Source organism: Elephantulus edwardii, unplaced genomic scaffold (genome assembly GCF_000299155.1).
Source record: "Elephantulus edwardii isolate Elephantulus edwardi_28Jun2011 unplaced genomic scaffold, EleEdw1.0 scaffold00117, whole genome shotgun sequence".
Taxonomy (NCBI): domain Eukaryota; kingdom Metazoa; phylum Chordata; class Mammalia; order Macroscelidea; family Macroscelididae; genus Elephantulus; species Elephantulus edwardii.
The window spans coordinates 1754087-1773967 of record NW_006399867.1 but is presented as its reverse complement, the minus strand read 5'-3'; the positions used below and the strand labels follow the sequence as shown (position 1 = coordinate 1773967).

Sequence of the window (19881 nt, the reverse complement as noted above, 5' to 3'; positions counted from 1 at the left end):
TGATCTCCTTACAGCTGGTACTGAGTTCTAGTGAAGGATGTAGGGAGAAGGACAAATGGAAAAGAGGCCTTTGATGAGAACCACTCTGTAGGAAGACAACCAGACTTAGCCCCAGAGTCAGAAAGAAGGTCCAGAGAGGTGGGCATTTCAAGGTGCAGTGTGGCAGGTGTGCCTGTTACTGAGAAGAGGGAACACCTCAGGGCTCAGATAACTTTACTATGGGGCCCCCAAAGTGCTAAACCCAACTGAACCCAACATCCACAGTGCAATCGAAGAAAACTTTGAAATAGGTAACTTAGTGGAAAGGAAAGACAATGTATAATAAGAATTTGAGAAGATACTGTAAATAATTACATTAATTGTAATTAATGTTATGAAACTAAATGCATATGAATGACTGAATGAAATCCAATTTGATTTGTAGCCTTTCACTCAAATTCTAAAAAGTTCATAGAGGAGAAAAATAAAGAGCTTGCTGACACACTGAAAAATGTCACTATTGTCACCGAACAATTTGCATAAGAATTGTCTAGTGAGGCAGGGAGAAAAGTGCAACAATGAATGAATGGAAATCCAAAGTCTCTGTAAATTTTCATTAAAAATAATAATAATTAAAAAAATAATTGTCTAATGAGAACTTAATTTGCTGTGTTAATTTTCACCGAAAACACAATGGTGTTTTTGTTATTTTTTTTTAAAAAAAGAGTTTGAGGCCAGAAGAAGGTAACTGGCTTCCTTGTCAGAGAGGAAGGAAGAATGGGGTGGATAGAGCTCCCACATAAACGCAGGCGGATTACAGTAGTCTGAGTTACTGCAGTAAGATGCATTCTCCAAGTGGACACAGGGGGTAGTGCTCCCTACAGTGACCAGCGCAGCTCAGGGCCACAGAAACTGGAGCTGAGACCTGGACTGATGAATGAAAGCAAGTGAAAGACACCTTAGAACATACCATCGACACCACAGGAACCGCAAAAGGGCTTATTTATAAGATTATTTTTGTAAAAGATGAGGGAAATCATGAAAAATTCAAAAGAGGAAATGATACCAACTTGAACTACAGTTAATTGACTGTTTTACTAAATATATTATTCTCAAAGAACCCCTCATTGCTGACTGCCTCATAGCTGACCCTCCAGTAAGTTTTCAGAGGTTTTAAATCACATGGGAGGAGATTGCCTGTGTTCATGCTGTGGAGAAGCTGGTGGATTCAAACCACTTGCCTTTGGATTGATAGCACAGCATCCTATGCACTAGGCCACCAGAGCTCCATATTTTGACAATATCATAGCACATTATTACTAATCAATAACACTACCTACATATCACCCGATGATAGTGGTAACCTGCCCCAATATTGTAGTGATAAAATAACGTGGATACTATTACTGTTCCTAACAGACAGATAAAGAGGAAACAGAAGCTCATCAGAATTAAGCAACTTGCCAAAATGAACAGGTAGAGAATGTAGATTTAAATCTCATTCCAGCACGGAGCAGCCTTGAAGACAACACCAGCACATGATGAAAGCAGTCGCTTTAAGCCACACGACAGCTCTCCCAACCCCCAACACTCTCCACTAATTTGAGGGCTCCCCACCACGCAGTCAGGCCTGGACTTGGGATCACCCCACATATAGGAAGAAAACCCTGCCAAGCCACCCAGTCCCCTGTCATCGGCAGGCCTTTCACTGGCTCCTTTTCAGATGTGCATCACCAGGTCTTTCTGCTTAGTCTTTCTTAGTCTGGAAGTCCTGCTGAGTGAAATCCACTGACCATTAAAGCAACACAGAAAAATCCACTGATAGACAGGGGTGCTGAACACAGGTTGACTGGGCCGAAATCGAGAGAGCCCAGGTCACCCGCATGAAAAGCAAGAATTCTACTGCTGAACCACCACAGCCTCACCACTGTGTGCCCTGGGTGGTGATTAGGTGCCATCGAGTCACCTGTGACTCATAGAAACCCTATTCTGCACCATCCTCACTGTGTCTGATACCCTGGAGCTCATGGTTGTCGTCACTGTGTCAGTCTACCTTGCTGGGGGTCTTCCTCTCCTTCTCACTGCTATGCTGTTGCTATTATGTCAAGTCAGAATCAATCCACACCTGACCCTCCAGTGGGTTTTCAGAGGCAGTAAATCACACGGGAGGAGATTGTCCATCTTTCTTCTGTGGAGCAGCTGGTGGATTTGAACCATGTGCCTTTGGGTTAATGGCGCAACTAGTTACCACTAAGCCACCAGCGCTCCTTCTCATCATTATGTTGTTTTTGTTGTTATGTACCGTTCTGTGGGAACCAACTTCTTCTAGCTGACCATCTCGTGGGAGGAGATTGCCCATCTTTCTCCTTCGGAGTAACTGGTGGGTTTGAACTGGGTGTCTTTGGGTTGCCAGTGTAAGTCCTTACCTCCAAGCCACCAGTGTTCGCTTCTTCCCCCTACAGTGACTCCTAACAGATTAAAATGAAGCGTGCTCTCTCTTTTTTCTGCCCATGACAGTGTCTCGTGCTCGCATAAGCTCACCTTCAGGGTCCTGTTGTTCCTGAGCTTGCTCTGAAGAGTTCTGACCCTTTGTGGGGGTCCCTGAAGCCCGGGGCTGGGCATCCTGTGGGGTGTCAGATGGGCCTGTGCGTGCCAGGGAGGCCTGTTGCTGCTTCTCCATCCACTGCGGCTGAGACACGAGGGCTGAAGAGGGCTGGACACTGGCCAGGACTTACCCAGGATGGCCCCAGGAGCTGTGCCTGTCTTGAGCTGGCTGCGCGCCACAGCCTGGATGCACTGAGCGCAGTGGCTGGGCCTCAGTGCATCCCAATAAGGGGCCTCAGAGAGGAGGTGCAGACTTGGGCCTACAAAATCTCAAATAGGGACCTGCGATCAGGAAGGGGGCCTTACCTGCCTCATCAGGAAGAGGATCCACCCTCCCAGGAGAAGAGCAGTGAGGCTGGTGGTTATCAGGTCCTGAGGATACAGCCATGCATACAAAGGTGGACTGTTCTCTTCAGGAGGCTGCTTCATGTCCTGAGGGTCTTCCTGCCAGGGGCTCAGGAGCTGAGGATAAAGGGACTTTCACTCTTCACATTCCCCCTCCCTGCTGCAGGGCCCTCAGCCTCTCTGTTGCCCAGATGGGGTCTGGTTTAGCATCAGTATGGATAGTGAAGAGATTGAGACAGTTAACAGTTTTAGTTTACATGGGTCCACAGTCAACACTCCTGGTAACAGCAGCCAGGAAATAAAGAGACGAATTGCATTGGGAAAGTCAGCTGTGAGGGACCTCTCAAGAGTATTGAAGAGCAAAGACGTCAGGCTGGAGACTAAGGTGCGCCTGATACAGGCTATAGTCTTCGCAATTATGTGCTATGCATCAGAGAGTTGGACAATGAACTGATGCCTTTGAGCTGTGGTGCTGGAGAAGAGTGTTGAATACACCATGGATTGCTAGGAGAACAAACTGGTTTGTCCTGGAGAAGGTGAAGCCAGAATGCTCCTTGGAGTCAAGGATTCTGAAGCTTTGTCTGGCATACTTTGGGCATGTTGCAAGGGGGGACTGTTTGGCAGACTGAGGGGCAGTGAAGAAGAGGAAGACCTTCGGTGAGATGGATCGATTCTGTGAGTGGAGTGGTGGGAATGAGTGTGTTTGAGACGGCGAGGTTGGCACAGGATAGAATAGCATTTAGGGCTTTTGTAAATAGGGTCGCTATGAGTCGCAAACGACTCAATGGCACATAACAACAACAAGCCTTTCTGAGACGAAATAGGACACAGTGGTACTGAGATACCATCAGCATTGATCCTGACTCCTAGCAGCCCTGCAGGACCCAGAGGCTCTCCTGGAGCATTTCCGAAGTGCTCACCTGTACAGGTGGCCTGGTGGTAAGCAGCTGTGCTGTCAGCCAAAGGCATTAGGTTTGAATCCACCAGCTGCTCCACAGTAGAAGGGTGGGCAATCTCCTCCCGTGCAATTTACTGCCTCTGAAAACCCACTGGAGGGTCAGCTCTGGGTCAGTTCTCACTCGACCACACACCACAGCAGCATCTTTACCCGAGCCCATTGCCATGTCTTTCTCCCCAGGAGCAGCTGGTGAGTTTGAACTGCTGACTTTTTGGTTAGCAGTAGAGCTCTTTCACCACTGTACCACCAGGGCTCCTCATGGTGCCCCAGAGATCTAATTTTTTCAGACCCAACAGAGGACCGCATGTCCTGGTTCTCAGGTTTTGCAGGGAGGTTGGGCTGGGCTTCCCGGGGGTTTGGACAAGCAAGCAGGATAAATAAAGGTCACTGTGTCCGGTCACTGCCACTCCCGATGTGTGGAGCCGTTGGTGCCTCTTAACTAACTCCCTCCCAGGAAAATGGGCTTTTGTGGGCAGATGGCCCTTCTGACAACATGCTCAACGTGTGAGAGAGGAGAGTTCACCGTCCTCGCCTTGAAGGAACACCCTGGTTGCACTTCCTCCAAGAATGACTTCTTCTTTGGCAGTGTGGGACTCTCCTCCAACACGACAACTCAGAGGCAGCTAATCATCTCCTGTCATCTTTATTCATTGCAGAGCCGCATGTGAATCTGACCCTCTGGACAGGCCAGTCTTGGGGCCAGCTGTGTAACTCCCTTTAGATATTACCACCAGAAGCCACAATTTTGGTAGCTTAGAAAAAATCATCTTTTTGACACTTTGGACGTGTTTATGACCATATTGTTGTTGTTGTTGACTGTTGGGTAGAAACTGACGCATAGCTGACCCTCTGCTGGGTTTTCAGAGGCAGTTTAATCGCACAAGAGGAGATTGCCCATCCTTCTCCCGCAGAGCAGCTGGTGGATTTAAACTGTGTGCCTTTGGGTTTGCAGCGCAGCTTCCTGCCACTAGGCCACCAGAGCTCCCTTTTATGACAATTGTTGTTATGTATGTCAAGTCACTTGCGACTCATAGTGACCCTACATACAAGAGCCCAAAACGCCGTTCTATCCTGTGCCAACCTCACTGTCTCTGACACACTCATTCCCAGCACCCAAATCACTCAATCGATCCATCCCATTGAGGGTCTTCCTCTCCTTCGCCGCCCCTCCACTCTCCCAAGTATGATGTCCCTCTCCAAGGTCCAGTCCCTCCTTGCAACATGCCCAAAGTATGTCAGACAAAGCTTCAGAATCCTTGACTCCGAGGAGCATTCTGGCTTCACCTTCTCTAGGACCAAAAAAAAAAATTTTTTTTTCTTCCAAAATATTGTGTGGGCTCCCATGGCTCACTTCAATTCTTTTGTCTAGCTGCCTAAGGGAAAGGCCCAAGGGCTGCACCCACCTTTAGGTTCTGTCCCACCATACCATACCATACCCCTCTCGCACTGACCTCCCAGAAGAGGGCTGGGAGAGCTCTGGGGGTGCGCCCCGGGGGCCTGGTCTCCGCAGCCCCACTCCCTGGGGCGGGCTGGATCCTCAGCATCGTGGTGTGCAGCACTGGGGGTGGTTCATGGTGTCCTAAGGACAAAAGTCAGCAGGTGGTAGGTGACCTCGGCCCAAAGGCTACCCCCACAGGCCCTCGATCGCCATCCAGCCCACCTTGCGGGCCAGGGGGCTCACCAATGAGTAGCCACTGGCTGGGCAGGGCCACGCTGCCTGAGGGGTATCTGACAGCAGTGCTGGGCGAGCCCTCTTGTTCTCCCGAGACTTGGAGTGTCACCTCATCTGTGGTGGGGCCATCTGCTGGGGCCAGGGTCAGTCCACGGGGCTATGACAGACGGGGGGTCCATCAGTGAAGGGGGCTTTCTGCGCCATCCCACCTTCCCATCCCTCTCAGAGACCCCTTCTCACCACGAGGGCCACCCCTGCATGCACCAGTGCTTTGGAGACATAGAAGCCGGTGTCATCCTTCCCCACATACAGCGTGGTCCTGGGCAGGGAGGGGAAGGGAAGACTAGTGAAGGGCCGTGTTGGGTAGTTTCAATGGCCACTGCATCCACACCCAGGTGTGGTCCACTCCCACACTGACTCTGAGCTTGACCATGTGACTTGCTATGGCCAATGAGGCACGTTCACTGAAGGCAGGTGCCCAGAACAGTGTGAGGACATGAAGGATCTTATGGAGCAGAGACAAGCCATTCCACTTGAGACTTCAATGTCAAACATTCTGTCAGTATGAGAGAGGTGGGTGGCGCCATCCTAAACTCTCCAGCCCCAGTCAAGCCAGCAGCTGGTTGCAGTCCTTCCCTCAGCCAGAACAGATCAGAAAAACCACTCCGCTTACCCAAAGGCTCTTGGGAAACAAGAATTGCTCATTCTGGCTTAGACGTTTCCCTGGCAACCCAAAGGCGCGCAGTTTGAATCTGCCAGCTGCTCTGCAGAAGCAAAGATGGGCAATCTCCTTCTGTGCTATTTATTGTTTCAGCTACGGGTCACCTTCAACTGGATAACACACAACCATCACATAACAATACACATTGTTTTAAACACTGTGTTTTGGGATTGGTTTGTTACATACAAAAAAATTGACAGAAATGTCATCAACATAACATTTAAATATGTGTTGAGCCCAGACCTCTTGCAGAAGCCTAATTTTCTAAACCTGAGTGTTTCTTCTCATTCCTTCTCTTGTCCCCAACTCCCCTCCTCGTGCTTCCAGCAAGGATGTCACCCTGCCTTCATCCCCAGTCACCAAACTCTCCAGTAAACAAATTCTTACCAGTGTTTCCTCTTAACATCACTTATTTCATCCTTAGTATTTCTTCCTCTCTCTCCCTAAACTAAGACAGTAGGGAGCTCTGGTGGCCTCACTTTAAGGAATTGCGCTGCTAATTCAAAGGCACCTGGTTCAAATCCACCAGCTCCTCTGCAGGAGAAAGATGGGTAATGTCTCACGCCATTTCCTGCCTCTGGAAACCCACTAGAGGGTCAGCGATGAGTTGGTTCTAACTCAAGGGCATATAACACCACCACCAAGAGCCAAAGCAATATCCCACCATCTCTCCATTTCCTCCTTAAATCACTTCACACTATCTGTTACACTGTAGCCAAGACGGATTTTTCGAAAATAAAAATATGATTGAATCACTTCCTCACTGAAAACTCTTCAGTGGCTGTACCTTAGCCTTTGGAGAAAATGCAACATGATTCTGCAGAGTCTCAGCTTACAGCCTCAGACTAGACTCAGCTTTCTGTCTCTGCGCTCTGTTCGTGCTATTCTTGCCCTCCCTCTCTCTTAGGCTTTAACTTGGATGTCCATTCCTCCAGGAAGCTTTCTGTGACTGCAACCTGTGCCCAGAATGGATTCAGAAACCCTTTCTGTGCGGCCTCCATGGCATCCTGTCCATGTCTCACCTTATACTTCACATCATGTTACAATTGTCTCTTTACTCTCATTAGCCTCAGAGTCCTGTAGGATGGACAATGGCTGTTCCTGGAGTTTAGCTAGTGTATAGTAAAAAAAAAAAAAAGGGGGGGTATAATAAGGGAGCTCTGGTGGCCTAGTGGCAAGAAGCTGCGCTGCAATCCCAAAGGCACATGGTTCGAATCCACCAGCTGCTCCATGGGAGAAGGATGGGCAATCTTCTCTTGTGTGATTAATTGCCCCTAAAATCCCGCTGGAGGGTCAGCTGTGGGTCGATTTTGATTTGACAAGAACAGCATAAAAAAAAATTAAACCAACCTCATTGCAAGAGAAAAATTTGTAATCTCTCATGAGATTTCCTGTCACTGAAAACCCAGAGCTGGACTCATGGGTGACTTGGAGCTGACTCATAGGTGACCCCAGTGGGTTGCCAGGAGACGACTGCCCACCTCTCTCTGTTGATGCCGCTGGTGGAAACCTTGGGTCAGCATCGCAAGTCCCTGTGGACCATACCACCAGAGCTCCCTCTGTGCTTAGAAAGTTCTCAATTAATGTTTGCGGAACGGACTGAATGAAAGAGCAAATGTTAACTTTCCTAGTGTCACCTGGCTTCCCAAGATGGGCAGAGATGGGTGGTATTTAAAGCATTTGGTGAGTGAAGTATATAAAGTATGGGGCTTCTAGTTGAAAGTTGGCAGTTTGACTCGTGCTCCCTGGGAGAAAGGTGGGTGATTTCCTCTTGGTAAAGATTTACAACCTCAGAAACCCGCTGCAGGGGTGCTAGGAGGCTGAGGGGCAGCAGTGGACGGGTGTGAGGGCAGGGAGTGATGAAGACGAAGAAGGTGCAGGCACCTATGAATTGGGTGCCACGTGGCACACAGGGGCTGGAAGCCCCCACTCCATGAGAAGTAGGCTGTCCAGGAAGCATCTGTGGAGGCTCAGGGAGCTGGTCATAGACCACCCAGTCCAGACCTTGGGGAGGTCTCATTGTGCCATGTGACTACTTGGGTTTTCTGGATCAAATGTGTTTCTCCTTGACAGTGTGCTGTCTTATTATTATTTTTTTTTTATCATGCACTTTAATGGATAACATCTGCACTTTCCTTCTCTGATAGGTTCCTGCCTCCTACAGCCCCAGGTTCCTGCCTCCTACAGCCCCTGGCTCTCTCAGGTTGGGCCCCATGATGCTGTCTGACATCTAGTTCAGCCGTTCAGGTGTCACGGAGCCCAGGCTGCGACACCTTCAGGCCAGGTACCTACAGCAGCTCGGTGTCCAAGGCAGAGAAGTGGGTGGTCATGCTCTGCGGGCCAGAGGCAGGTAGCCGAATGTGGCCCCAGCGGAGGGCCAGGAAGTGCAGGGTGTCCCGGGCCAGGGTGAGGTGGGGCAGCTGGCGTAGGCCGTCTTGGTGCCAGGTGTAGACGCCCGTCACAGGCACACCCAAGTCCTGAGTCCACAGCACCGCTCCGCTTCCTGGGTCCACGGTCAGAAGCAGGCCCAGCCCACAGGATGTCAGGTGACTCACATCTGCCAAGAAAGATGGCTGGGGTGAGGCAGGGGGACCTGGGGGCGTTGGGACTTGGGGAGTTGTTCAAAGAATGAGTGCTCTGAGGTGGGCATTAGCTGTGTGGAGGTCAGCAGAGATCACTGGAGGACTATCATGGTGTCAGAGGTCAGAGTTCACTGGGTAGTTAAGTCAGGGGTCTAGGGGAGCTGTGCAGGATTAGGGGGTTCCACGGAATCATTCAGAGGTCACACAGGTGTGTGCGAGTAAGTCTAGATCACCTGAGAGGCAACCACTTAGTATGTGCTAGGGCAGACACGGTCCTCTGACCCCAGAACAGGGTCAGCCAAGGTGGCCTGGATACATGTGGGTATCTTGGGGTCAGCCAACGTGGCTTGGATGCATATGGGGACCCTAAGGGGTCACTTAAGGGGTGAGGAAGTAAGTCAGGGGGCTCTTGGGGTATCATTTATAATGTGTCAGGGTCACCTACTTGGGTCTCAGCAATACGGATGATAAAGTGTTTTGAGGGCTATCTGAGAGGCCACTCAGGCAGGACCATCTTAACTGCAAGAGGGTGGTCAGGCTTATCCAGAGGGGTCAGTCTGCAGGAGAGGTCTTTAGGGTTATTTGTCAGGGGTCATTCAACACGGGGGTGCTGGTTAGAATTCACAGGTCTCGTTCAGAGTATTCACATGGGTAACCTGGAGCCACAAGCAGTCGTCTGTTGATAGAGTTACCTGGTTAGGCCATCCAGGTTATGGGAGAGTTAGGATGAGGGACCCTGGACGGGGCATATGGAGGTCAAGCTGAATGTTAAGGGTGTTCGTCATAGGTCATTTGTCAGAGGTGAGTCCCTGAGTGTGTAGGGTTCCTGAAGAGGGTGAAAGGGTTGGTCAGAATGTGGGTGGAACCCCAAAACTATGAAAGGCCTTCAGACACCCTTCAAATCTGGAATCAAATACCTGATGGCTCAACTTTCAGGCAAACAATCTACAGGCCTGAAAGGTAAACAGTAACAGCTGGACAGGCAGCTAGCATTTCTAAGAATAATCAGTCACGTAAGAGCAAAAGGAGCGGTACTTTCCCAGTGAGATAACTCAGAAGGAAGAAAGGGAGAGGCTAGCAGGAAAAGTGGAAACAGTACACACAGGGAGGAAGTGGGACAAGTACTGTTTCATTGTGGGGACTGCGATCAAGGGCTAGAGTCAAAATACAAGAAATGGCCAAATGAAAAACCAATTTGGTCTGTACCCTTTTACCCAGATCACAATTAAAAGTATTTTTTAAAATGGAAGGAAGGCCTTGACTGTGGATGCCACTCAGGGGGGGCCTGATTTGAGGACCAAGCTCCAAGAAGAGGCTAGAGAAAGGGACACTCACATTTCCTGGGGGAACCATCCATGGGGGGTGCTGAGTAGCGGCGGTAGGTGGTTTTCCAGTGGAGGGCTGGCATCTTTGGGTCATGCATGGTGACCGTGTACTCTGGGGATTCCCAAAATGGAGGTCACAGAGACATCCATGGGGTGCTCCTCCCACCCCACCCAAGCCAAGAAGTCATTCATCTTGCATGGGAAGCAGTTCCCAAGCACCCAGCCTGAAGGCCTTGAAGTCTGTGAGCATCACCAGGGCAAAGGTCAGGCTGTCTTGTTCACGACTGGATCCCTAGCTCCTATTTCAGTAAAGTGTTTGTTGACTGACTGATAGATCTGACCTAGATGGTAATAGTCAGACCTTGGAACAGCAGAAAGAAACACTTCCAAGAGCTTAGTGGGCAGCTTGGGTCTGACTCACGCGTTCTGCCGATGTAGAGGCGGGGGGTCGAGGGACCATCTGTGGTCATGGTCATTTGCGTCTCCCCGGACTCAGGATCCACCACAAACCAGACATCCTGCTTTCGGCCTGTGGGAAGTGGGGAGCGTCCCAGCTTCAAGATGGCAGGAGAGAGGTGTGCCTCCCTGGTGAAGTCCTGTCTAGACCCAAGTCTCTGTTCCTGTCAGCCTAGGCCGAGAGAGGCTCACCTGTGTAGAAGACCCCATCGGAACTGCGGCATGGGGAGGCGTGGACCAGCTCGGGGATGGTGAATGGCAGTTTCTACGGAGAAGGGACATTGGCAGGAGGAGTGAGAGTAGAAACCCGGTACTGCCCACACAGAGCCTGTGACCTCCAACAAGCGTGTGCATTAGGTACGCTGGTGGTTCCATGACAGAATTCTTGCCTTGAGTGTGAGAAACCCCCTCATGTACCACCCACCTGTCCATGGAGGTTCTATGTTGCTATGACACTGGACAGCTTTCAGCCGAGTTTCCAGACTAAGACAGACCAGGAAGAAAGGCCTGGCAAACTACTTCTGAAAACCCCAGCCAGTAGATGACTGTTTCCTATGTCCCAACAGTGTGATCTTGTGCATGGGGTCTCTGTGTGCTGAGCGCCGACTCAGGGGCACCTAAAATAACAGCAGAAGCAGAAACAAGTGCTGAAGAGTGTTCTGGATGGAGGAGACAATGTGTGTCAGTTAACTGGAAGGCAGAAATTGGAGCTTCAGGGTAGGATGGTGGGTATATGCGCATGCGTGTGTGTGATGGTGCGTGTGTGTGTGTGTGTGTGTGTGTGTGTGTGTGTGTGATTGTGTGTGCACCAAAAGGTGAGGCTGGCTCACATCTTACAGGGTCTCGTACACTCTGTCAAGCAATTAGGCTTTTGTTATATGGGGAGCTATTGACAGAAAGAGTGGTGGAATTGGTCACTGACAAGCCAGACTGGACGCCAGCTCTAGAGGAGGCCTGTGCTGGAAGCCTGTTGCGAGGGGAGACCTATTCTCCCTTCCCTGCCCTCTGCCCTGACGTTGACTTGTCTGGATGACATCAGCAGGCGTCTCTCTGTGCTGGCTTCCATCTGGATTGGACGATGGGGAGTGAGTGAGCTCAGGTCATGGACTCCACAGCTTTTCCGTGGTCATCTTGGGTTGCCTGTGTCCCTTTCCCAGATGCCTTCACTCCCAGCAGGCGACCCTCTCAGCACAACTCTCCGTAAGTTGTAGTCTCTCTCATCTCCCCTCCAGGCTTCTGACTGATAATGCCCCCATGTGTATATTAATAGCAGACTTCTGCATCGCTCCTGTGGATTCCTAGACACTGCCCACACTCTTGTGAAGGATTCCTTTAGTAAATCTTCCTCAAATGATCCTATTTGTGTGCCATCTGTTTCTTGCTGGGGCCTTGCTTGATTCACGTGCTTAAGTTCTTACCAGTACAGATTCCTAAACTACAGAATTCAGACTTCCTTAAGATATGAAGAGAATTCTGAGCTAACACCCCTGCTGATGAGGAGATGCCGCAATGTCTGCTGACACCCAGCAGACTCCTAGCTGATAAAGCCCTCCCTTGGCTGTGGGAGTTACCCAGAGTGGACTGGCTTCAGTGGAGATTCCAGACTGAGACAGATTAAGAGGGACCCAGCCATCTACTTATGAGGAAAACTGGCCAGCAGAAACCTTCCAGCAGCAGGACATCATCTGATAGAGTTTCAGATGAGCCCCTCGGGTTGAGAGGTGTTCAAAACACGACTGGGGAAAAACTGACTCCTCAAAGGTGAGTCTATCTCGCTGACTCTGGTGCAGTAAAACTTTCAGTCAGTGAAAGACCTTCATTTGCTGATGTCGCATGACTCAAACTGAGGAGAAACAGCTGAAAATATCCATCAAGAGTCTGAATGTAGAATGCATGAAATAGAAATCTAGAAAAAACTTGAAACTGTGAAAAATGACATGGAACCTATCAAGATCAATAATCCTTGGAGGGAGGGATTGTATAACAATGGAAGAATTTTTCTTTTACTTTTCAAAGAGAAGAGCGAATTGGGAGGAAGGTTGGACAGGGAGAAAAGTGCAGCAATGAATGAATGACAATCCAGTATCTGTAAACTTTCATTAAAATGAATTAAAAGAAGATCTCAGTCACAAAAGGACAAATGCTGTATAGTGCCACTGCTGTAGAATGGGACTGACATCAGGGTTGGGGTAAGAATGAGAAAAACTGGATAAATTATGTATACTGCATTGAAACAGATGAGGGAGAGAACAGTTTAAAAGCAATATATTATAGGGCATTATGATTATCATAAGAGTCCAAAATGAAGGTTGCAGAGTGGAGTATACTCGTGGTGGGGGTGGAGAGGGTGCGGGGGGATTGTACACCAATGAAGGAATTTTTCTTTTACTTTTCAAAGAGAAGAGTGAACTGGGGTGGGTGTTGGTGGGGTGGGAGGGGAGAAAAGTGCAACAATGAATGAATGGAAATCCAAAATCTCTGTCAGTGATCATTAAAAGTAATAATAAAAAAATCAATACTAAAAAATTAATTAAAAAAGAGCAATATCACTATCAATGTCTAGGTCCATTTCTAGGCATTAGCAACTATAAATGGACTGCTACTGGTCATTGTGAATCAATCAGATGGTCTACTATGCTAGGACTAGAAAAGAAATGATGTCACATTAATCTTTAAAAAGAAATTTCACATGGTAAAAATGCCAATATTACTTGTTATCAGCAGATATAATACAATCCTAATCCTAATCTGGCTTCTGGAGGTGCGGTAGGTTTGAGGACTCTGAGCACGTGTGGTGGTTCTTTGGGGCCCATGAGGGGTTTGGCAGAGCGGACTAGCCAGATGAATGGGGGTCTGGGGCAGGGAGTTTCCCAGCAATTGGGCGTGCCAGGCTGCTAAGACACTGTAGGTTGTATAGCCCTGGTGTACAAGTTGCCGTACAGCGATCACTTGTTGCTGTGAGGCTGAACACTGTGACACTGATGTGTCAAATGCGTTAATGGCTGGTTACCCAAAGTGGACAGAGAGTGGAGTGGAGCTCTCCGATGAAAACAAGCTTGGAAGGAGGAGTGGCATCCACTTCCGTAATAGCTTGCCTCCGGAAAACCTATGAACCTGGAAAGAGGAAGAAAGACACCCAAGAGTCAAGGACACTCCTTCATAGGGTTGCTATGAGTCGCCTGTGACTCGACGGCACTTAACAACAATCCAGATACTATCATTACTCTCTCTCTCACTGTAGCTGAGTGGAAACCTCCTCATAGCTGACCCTTCAGTGGGTTTCTGAGGCTATAAACTGCATGAGAGGAGACTGCCCATCTTCTTCTGGAGGTTGGGTTGCCCATCTTTCTCCTGAGGGTCAATTTGAACAGCTAGAGAGGTGCAGTCCGTAGACAGGCATTCCTTTGTATGTGTCATTGCAAATTGTGAATAACCTTGCAAAGACTGAGAAGTTCAGAGCACTTAATTTTGTTCATATGTAAATGACACACAGCTAGAACAGGACACTGGTTTAAAATCAGAAGTGTGCATCCAGGTTGTATCATTTCACCGTATTCAATACATATTGATGAAACTGAGGAGAACCTGAAGCACTTGCTGCAGAAGGTCAAGCATTACAACCTTCAATATGGATTGAAGCTCAACATCAAGAAAACAAAGATTCTCACTACTGGGCTGACTGGCAGCAGTATGATAGACAGTGAAGAGATTGAGATTCTTAACATCTTCAATTTGCTTGGCTCCACAATCAACACTTTTAGTACTAGCAGCCGGGAAATCAAAAGACGAATTGTATTAGGAAAGTCTGCTGTCAGGAACATCTCCAAAGTATTGAAGAGCAATTATGTCAGTCTGAAGTCTAAGGTGCACCTGATCCAGGCCATGGTCTTTGCAATTGTGTGCTATGCATCAGAAAGCTGGACAATGACTAGGGATGATAGAAAGAGAATTGATGCCTTTGAGCTGTGGTGAATATACCACGGGCTGCTAAGAGAACAAACAGGTTCTTCCGGGAGAGGGTGAAACCAGGCTGCTCCTTGGAGGCAAGGATTCTGAAGCTCTGTCTGACATACTGTGGGCATGTCACAAGGAAGGACCAGTCCTCGGAGAGGGACATCATGCTTGAAAGGGTGGAGGGACAGCGCAGGAGAGGAAGACTCTCAATGAGATGGATTAATTCAGTGACTGGGGTAGTGGGGGCAAATGTGTCAGAGACAGTAAGGTTGACTCAGACTACAGCAGGATTCAGAGCTGTTGTACATATAGGTCGTTATGAGTCACAGGTGATTCTTCGACACACAACATGCTGAACAAATAATCTGAGAAACTGGACTATATAAAGAAGGGGGGACATCAGGATTGGAGGATGATGAATTAACAGCATAGACTATGCAAATGACTCAGGTTTCCTTGATGAAAACAAAGAGTATTTAAAGCACCTATTTGCATCAAAGACTGTAATCTTCCATGTGGATCACATCTCAGCATTAATAAAGCAAAAATACAACTTGACCAATAAGGAACATGATGATAAAGACATAAAGGTAAGAATTTGGCAAGGCTTTCGTTTGACTTGGATCTACAAACAACGGCCATGGAAGCAGAAGTCAAGAAGAAAACATGTTTTACTTCATCAAGTAAATCTGGTACCTGTGACTTCTTTCTTATTTTAAAAGGCAAAGATGTTACATTGAGAACGAAGGTGTACCTGACCCTGGCCATGGTCCTTTCAGCCACTGCATATTCATGCAAAAGAAAGATAATGAGAGAGGAAGACCTCAGTGAGAGTTGACGCCTGTGAATGGTGGGAAAGGGATATGCGATATACCACGGACTATCAACTAGTGTGTCTTAGAAATACAACAGGCACAATACTCCGTAGTAGTGAGGATGGCAGGACTCACTGGGCGTGGTATCAAGGAGGACCAAGCTGTGGAGGACACTATCAGTCCTTGGTGGAGTAGAGGGTCAGAGACAAGAAGGAAGACTCTCAAAGAGATGACTTGATACAGTGACTTTAACACGTTGCTGCAAATGACAGCTATAGCCATCGTGCACATTTTAATTAATTATTCAGTAATACATCGGGGTGGGGAAGATGTAACATTCCCGATAACATATCAGTTGTGGGGTTATTTTTGTGAGATGGTCATAGCCGTCATCTACTCTGGGGAGAGAAAAAATGCTGTGATGAGCAAATGACTGTTGCAGCCATTGAGAGTTTTCATGGAAAAACTATGACAAAATGTGATAATTTTCACTTCCAAACATAGGACTGATGCTCAATTTCACATGGCAGTCATAAACAACTGGAAAAAAATGTGTTTCTAAGCACAGTCGTCAATTTAAAAGTGTACAGCAATGTGTTAAACATAGCAATATTTCGAAGAGGTGCACGATTGGGTACTTCTCTGTCCTCTTATGCATAGAATTGCTATGAGTTGAAACTGATTTGGTGGCACTTAACAGCAGCAAGGGTCATAAATTCTTTTGACTGTGCGCATGCCCCTTAGAACTGTGGCTTTCCAGAGGAGGGGTGGGTCTCATTCTTGCCCTCCTGAGTCCAGACTTGGCCATGAGACTTGGCCTGGGCAAAGAGACATCAGGAGGTTAAATATTAGTAGAAATCTCATGACGTGTTTGTGCTCTGGAGTTTGTAATTTCTTGTTGTTTCTGGATGCCTTGTTGACACCACGTGAACAAGCCTGTGACAAGAGGGTAAGAGACATATTCACTCCTGCCAAAAGTCAGCTGATCACCATCAAACTCTCAGAAGCAGCAGCATCAATGGGAGCAGCAGCTGATCGCAGATGTATGTGTGAGCTTACTCAAAATACATTGTTTTCTCCTCCAAACCCTGAGAGTCCTGGAGAAATGGGCAACCTCAGTGATCCGAGAGTCACCCAACCCTGTAGACACAGTCACAGACACTCTGCCCCCCATTCTATCGGCCATTCAACATGTTCTTGCAAACAGCCTTCCCACAATATACTCAGTACAACGATTTGCATCGTCTGTAGGACACCAGGATTCTGGCCGCACTGCCCCTTCCGCCCTTTACGGTTCCACCTGACAGAACCCTTTTACCACTCCCAAGCCCCACAGGAGATGTACCATTAAGCCGTGTTGTTTCTGGGTCCCCAAGATGTATAGGCTGCCATCAGTTGGATCTGAGAGAAAGGCCATTCTGTAGAAGAGAGGAATTGGGGGAAGATTGGTGCCTGTCCATTGGTTCCAGGAAGGCCCTCATTCCTCTCCAGCCCTCAGTTAATAGGAGTTAACTGTCCTTGCAGGAGATATTTGGGGGGCCCCAGATTACACTTGGAAGCAGAACTGGTATCCGCTCCTAAACCACCTGCCTCTGGAAACTCTTTGAACTTAGAGAAATGACAATAGTAACAGAACAGGGTTCAGGTCTTTTGTTCGTAGGGTCACTATGAGGTGCTTGACTCGAGAGCATCTAACAGTAACAACAACAACAGGTCCTTCTCTACATCGCATTCAGACCCAATTCTCTTCCATAGTCCTACCTGTCCCCCTCAGACTGGCTCCAGAGAATTACTGCTTTCCCATTTCCCGGTTACCTTCCCCTTGAATGACCCCAGTTTACTTACTCTGTGACGTACATTGGCCCTTGGATGATAGGATCTGTGGGGGCAAAGACACAGAGAGTAAGTAGACTCCCCCCTTCAGACTCCCCATGAAAAAAACCCCTCATGTTCACTAACTGCTCGTGTTATTCCAGGCAGCAAGCCAAACACCTGACACGTGTCACTCTGTAGAATCCTCTTCACTTTCCCCAGACCACACAGCCGAAGCTGCCAACACACACTGGTTTGCTGGATTTGGGAGCCCAAGGTCTCATATTCTCTGTGCTGTGGTGATGGCCCAACTCTGGGCCAAGGAGGGAGGAGTGGCCACGTGTTGCTCACCATCCTTCAGTGTCCACTTCAAGTCCCCTGTCTGCTTGCTCAGCGCGTGGAGATTTCCATCCAAGGTGGACACGAGCAGAAGACCCTCTGGTCTGAGGCTCTGGACCTGTGGTTGGAAATAAAGCCGGCCTTCTGAGAATCCCGGGACCACTCTTTGTTCCCTCCTCCGAGGAGGCAGTGAAGGGAACGGTGATGGAGAAGCTGCTGGTTTCTCCCAACATCTCCCTAACCCTGAAGAGGGGTCACAGTAGAAGTTAGGGTTCTTGTTCCATTTTGCCTGTAAGTCCTACTTCCTCGCTAATCCCAAGTCCCTTCTAATACTCCAAGTAAGGCTGGAAGTTTTCCAAAACCACATCCCTGATCCACTTCAGTCTCCATATGACATTGCCATTATTTTCTTCCTCCTTGACAAAGTAAAAGCCGAACACAACATTTCAAAGGGCAGCCCGAGAAGATAGAGCAAAATATATCAAAATGTGCAAAGAACTGGGGTTAGAAAAACAACAACAAAAAGAATGTGCTTAGCATTTCTAGAGCTCAAAGAACTGAAGAAAATTATTTTTTGAGTTGGAGTGAGGGACACTATGAGCAAAGTATTGAAGGATGAAGAAAGCATCAAAAGAAGATGGAAGTAATAGACAGTCACTATACCATAAGAATTGATTATTGGAAGGAACCACACTGCCAATACAAAGGCATATGGTTTGAATCCACCAGCTGTTTGTTCTGTAGGATAAAGATGGGCAATCTCTTCCCCTGCAATTTACAGCCCCCAGCCTCTGAAAACCCAATGGAGGGTCAGTTAGGAGAAAGTTCCAACTTGACTGTACACAACAATACCCATTTCAGGAGGTGGTGGTTGTTGTTAAATGCCGTTGAGTTGACTCTATGAACCATGGTTCTGAACCTTGCCCTATCCTGAGCCAACCTCTCCGTCTCTGACACATTTGATTCTATTGTCATAGTCACTGTGTCAATCAATCCGTCTCATCCGGGGTCATCTCTTGTGCTGACTCTCTACCCTTCCAAGCATGCTATCCTTCTCCAAGGACTAGTCTCTGATGGCAGCATGCCCAAAGTATGTGAGAAAGAGTTTCAAAGTCCTTGTCTCTAAGGAGCAACCTGGTTTCACTCTGTCCAGGACAGACGTATATGTTCTCTTGGTAGTCCATGTTCAATGTCCTTCTCCAGTACAGAGAACAACTCAAAGGCATCTATTCTTTTCTGTCATCCTTAGTTATTGTCCAGCTCTCTGATACATAGCAAGTAATTGTGAAGACCATGGCCTGGATCAGGCACACCTTAGTTTTTAGACTGACATCATTGCTCTTTTCCACTCTAGAGAGGTTGCTGACAGCAAATTTTCCCCAAAACAATAGTTAAGAATGGATGGTACTGAAAGAAGTCCATGGTGCACAAAACAAAAACCAAGACTCCAGGAATAGCCAGAATAAGAATGGAAGTGTTTCAACAAATGATTGCATTATGGGTTGCTGAAATCCACTTGTCTATGCCAAGAAATTTTGGGAGCTCTGATGGCCTAGTGGCAAGAAGCTGCACTGCAATCCCAGAAGCTTGCAGTTCAAATCCACCAGATGCTCTGCTGGATAAGGAGTGACAATCTCCTCCTTTACCAGTCAGATCTGATTTGGCAGTACACACACAAAAAAGTAATAAATTTAAAAAAAAAGAAATTTAGTCAATGGGAAGACATCCAGCCTTGTATTGATGCTCATTTTAAAGAAAGGCAAGAAAAAAAAAGAAAGGCAACCAAACAGAATGCAGAAATAATCGAACAATATCATTAATACGATTAACAATATCAATGATCATTACCTGCAAGTAAAATCTTGAAGATAATTATAAAACAGTTGGAGAAGTTTCAACAGGGAACCGCCAGAAATTCAAGCTGGATCCAGAAGAGGTCTTGGGGCAAGCAATGTCATGGCTCGGGTTAGATAGATAAGAGTTGGCTCAAAGTAGAGCATGCCAGAAAGATGTTCACTTGTCTTTTATTGACTATGCAAAGGTATCTGACCATGGCATATGAATATAATAAACTATGAGTAACATTGCAATGTATGGGAATTCCAGAACCCTTAATTGTATTCACGCAGAACTTACACATAAACCAAGAGAAGGATAGATATCATGCTTGGTAATGTAGAGGGTCACTGAACAAGAAGCCCACCTATGAGATGGGCTGACAATTGTCTGGAACAATTGGTTAAAATATAGCAAAACTTGCATTGAAAAACAAGGAACTCATGCAATATTATTAAAAATGGGTGACCCTGGAGGACATTA

At 47.6% G+C, this 19881-nt stretch overlaps 1 protein-coding gene across 1 annotated transcript in view; it reads right to left on the bottom strand.

Moving 5' to 3' along the window:
• ERN2 (endoplasmic reticulum to nucleus signaling 2) overlaps positions 1 to 19881 on the bottom strand; it is a 35451-nt gene that overhangs the window by 8842 nt on the left and 6728 nt on the right. The window contains exons 2-13 of the mRNA XM_006892686.1: positions 17575 to 17680; positions 17257 to 17290; positions 16757 to 16829; positions 10835 to 10907; positions 10608 to 10715; positions 10197 to 10298; positions 8572 to 8836; positions 5799 to 5877; positions 5568 to 5715; positions 5338 to 5465; positions 2890 to 3045; positions 2715 to 2775 (exon numbers count right to left, since the gene is read on the bottom strand). Of these exons, the coding sequence (XP_006892748.1) occupies positions 2715 to 2775; positions 2890 to 3045; positions 5338 to 5465; positions 5568 to 5715; positions 5799 to 5877; positions 8572 to 8836; positions 10197 to 10298; positions 10608 to 10715; positions 10835 to 10907; positions 16757 to 16829; positions 17257 to 17290; positions 17575 to 17680 (1333 nt within the window). The remainder of the gene's footprint in view (positions 1 to 2714; positions 2776 to 2889; positions 3046 to 5337; positions 5466 to 5567; positions 5716 to 5798; positions 5878 to 8571; positions 8837 to 10196; positions 10299 to 10607; positions 10716 to 10834; positions 10908 to 16756; positions 16830 to 17256; positions 17291 to 17574; positions 17681 to 19881) is intronic.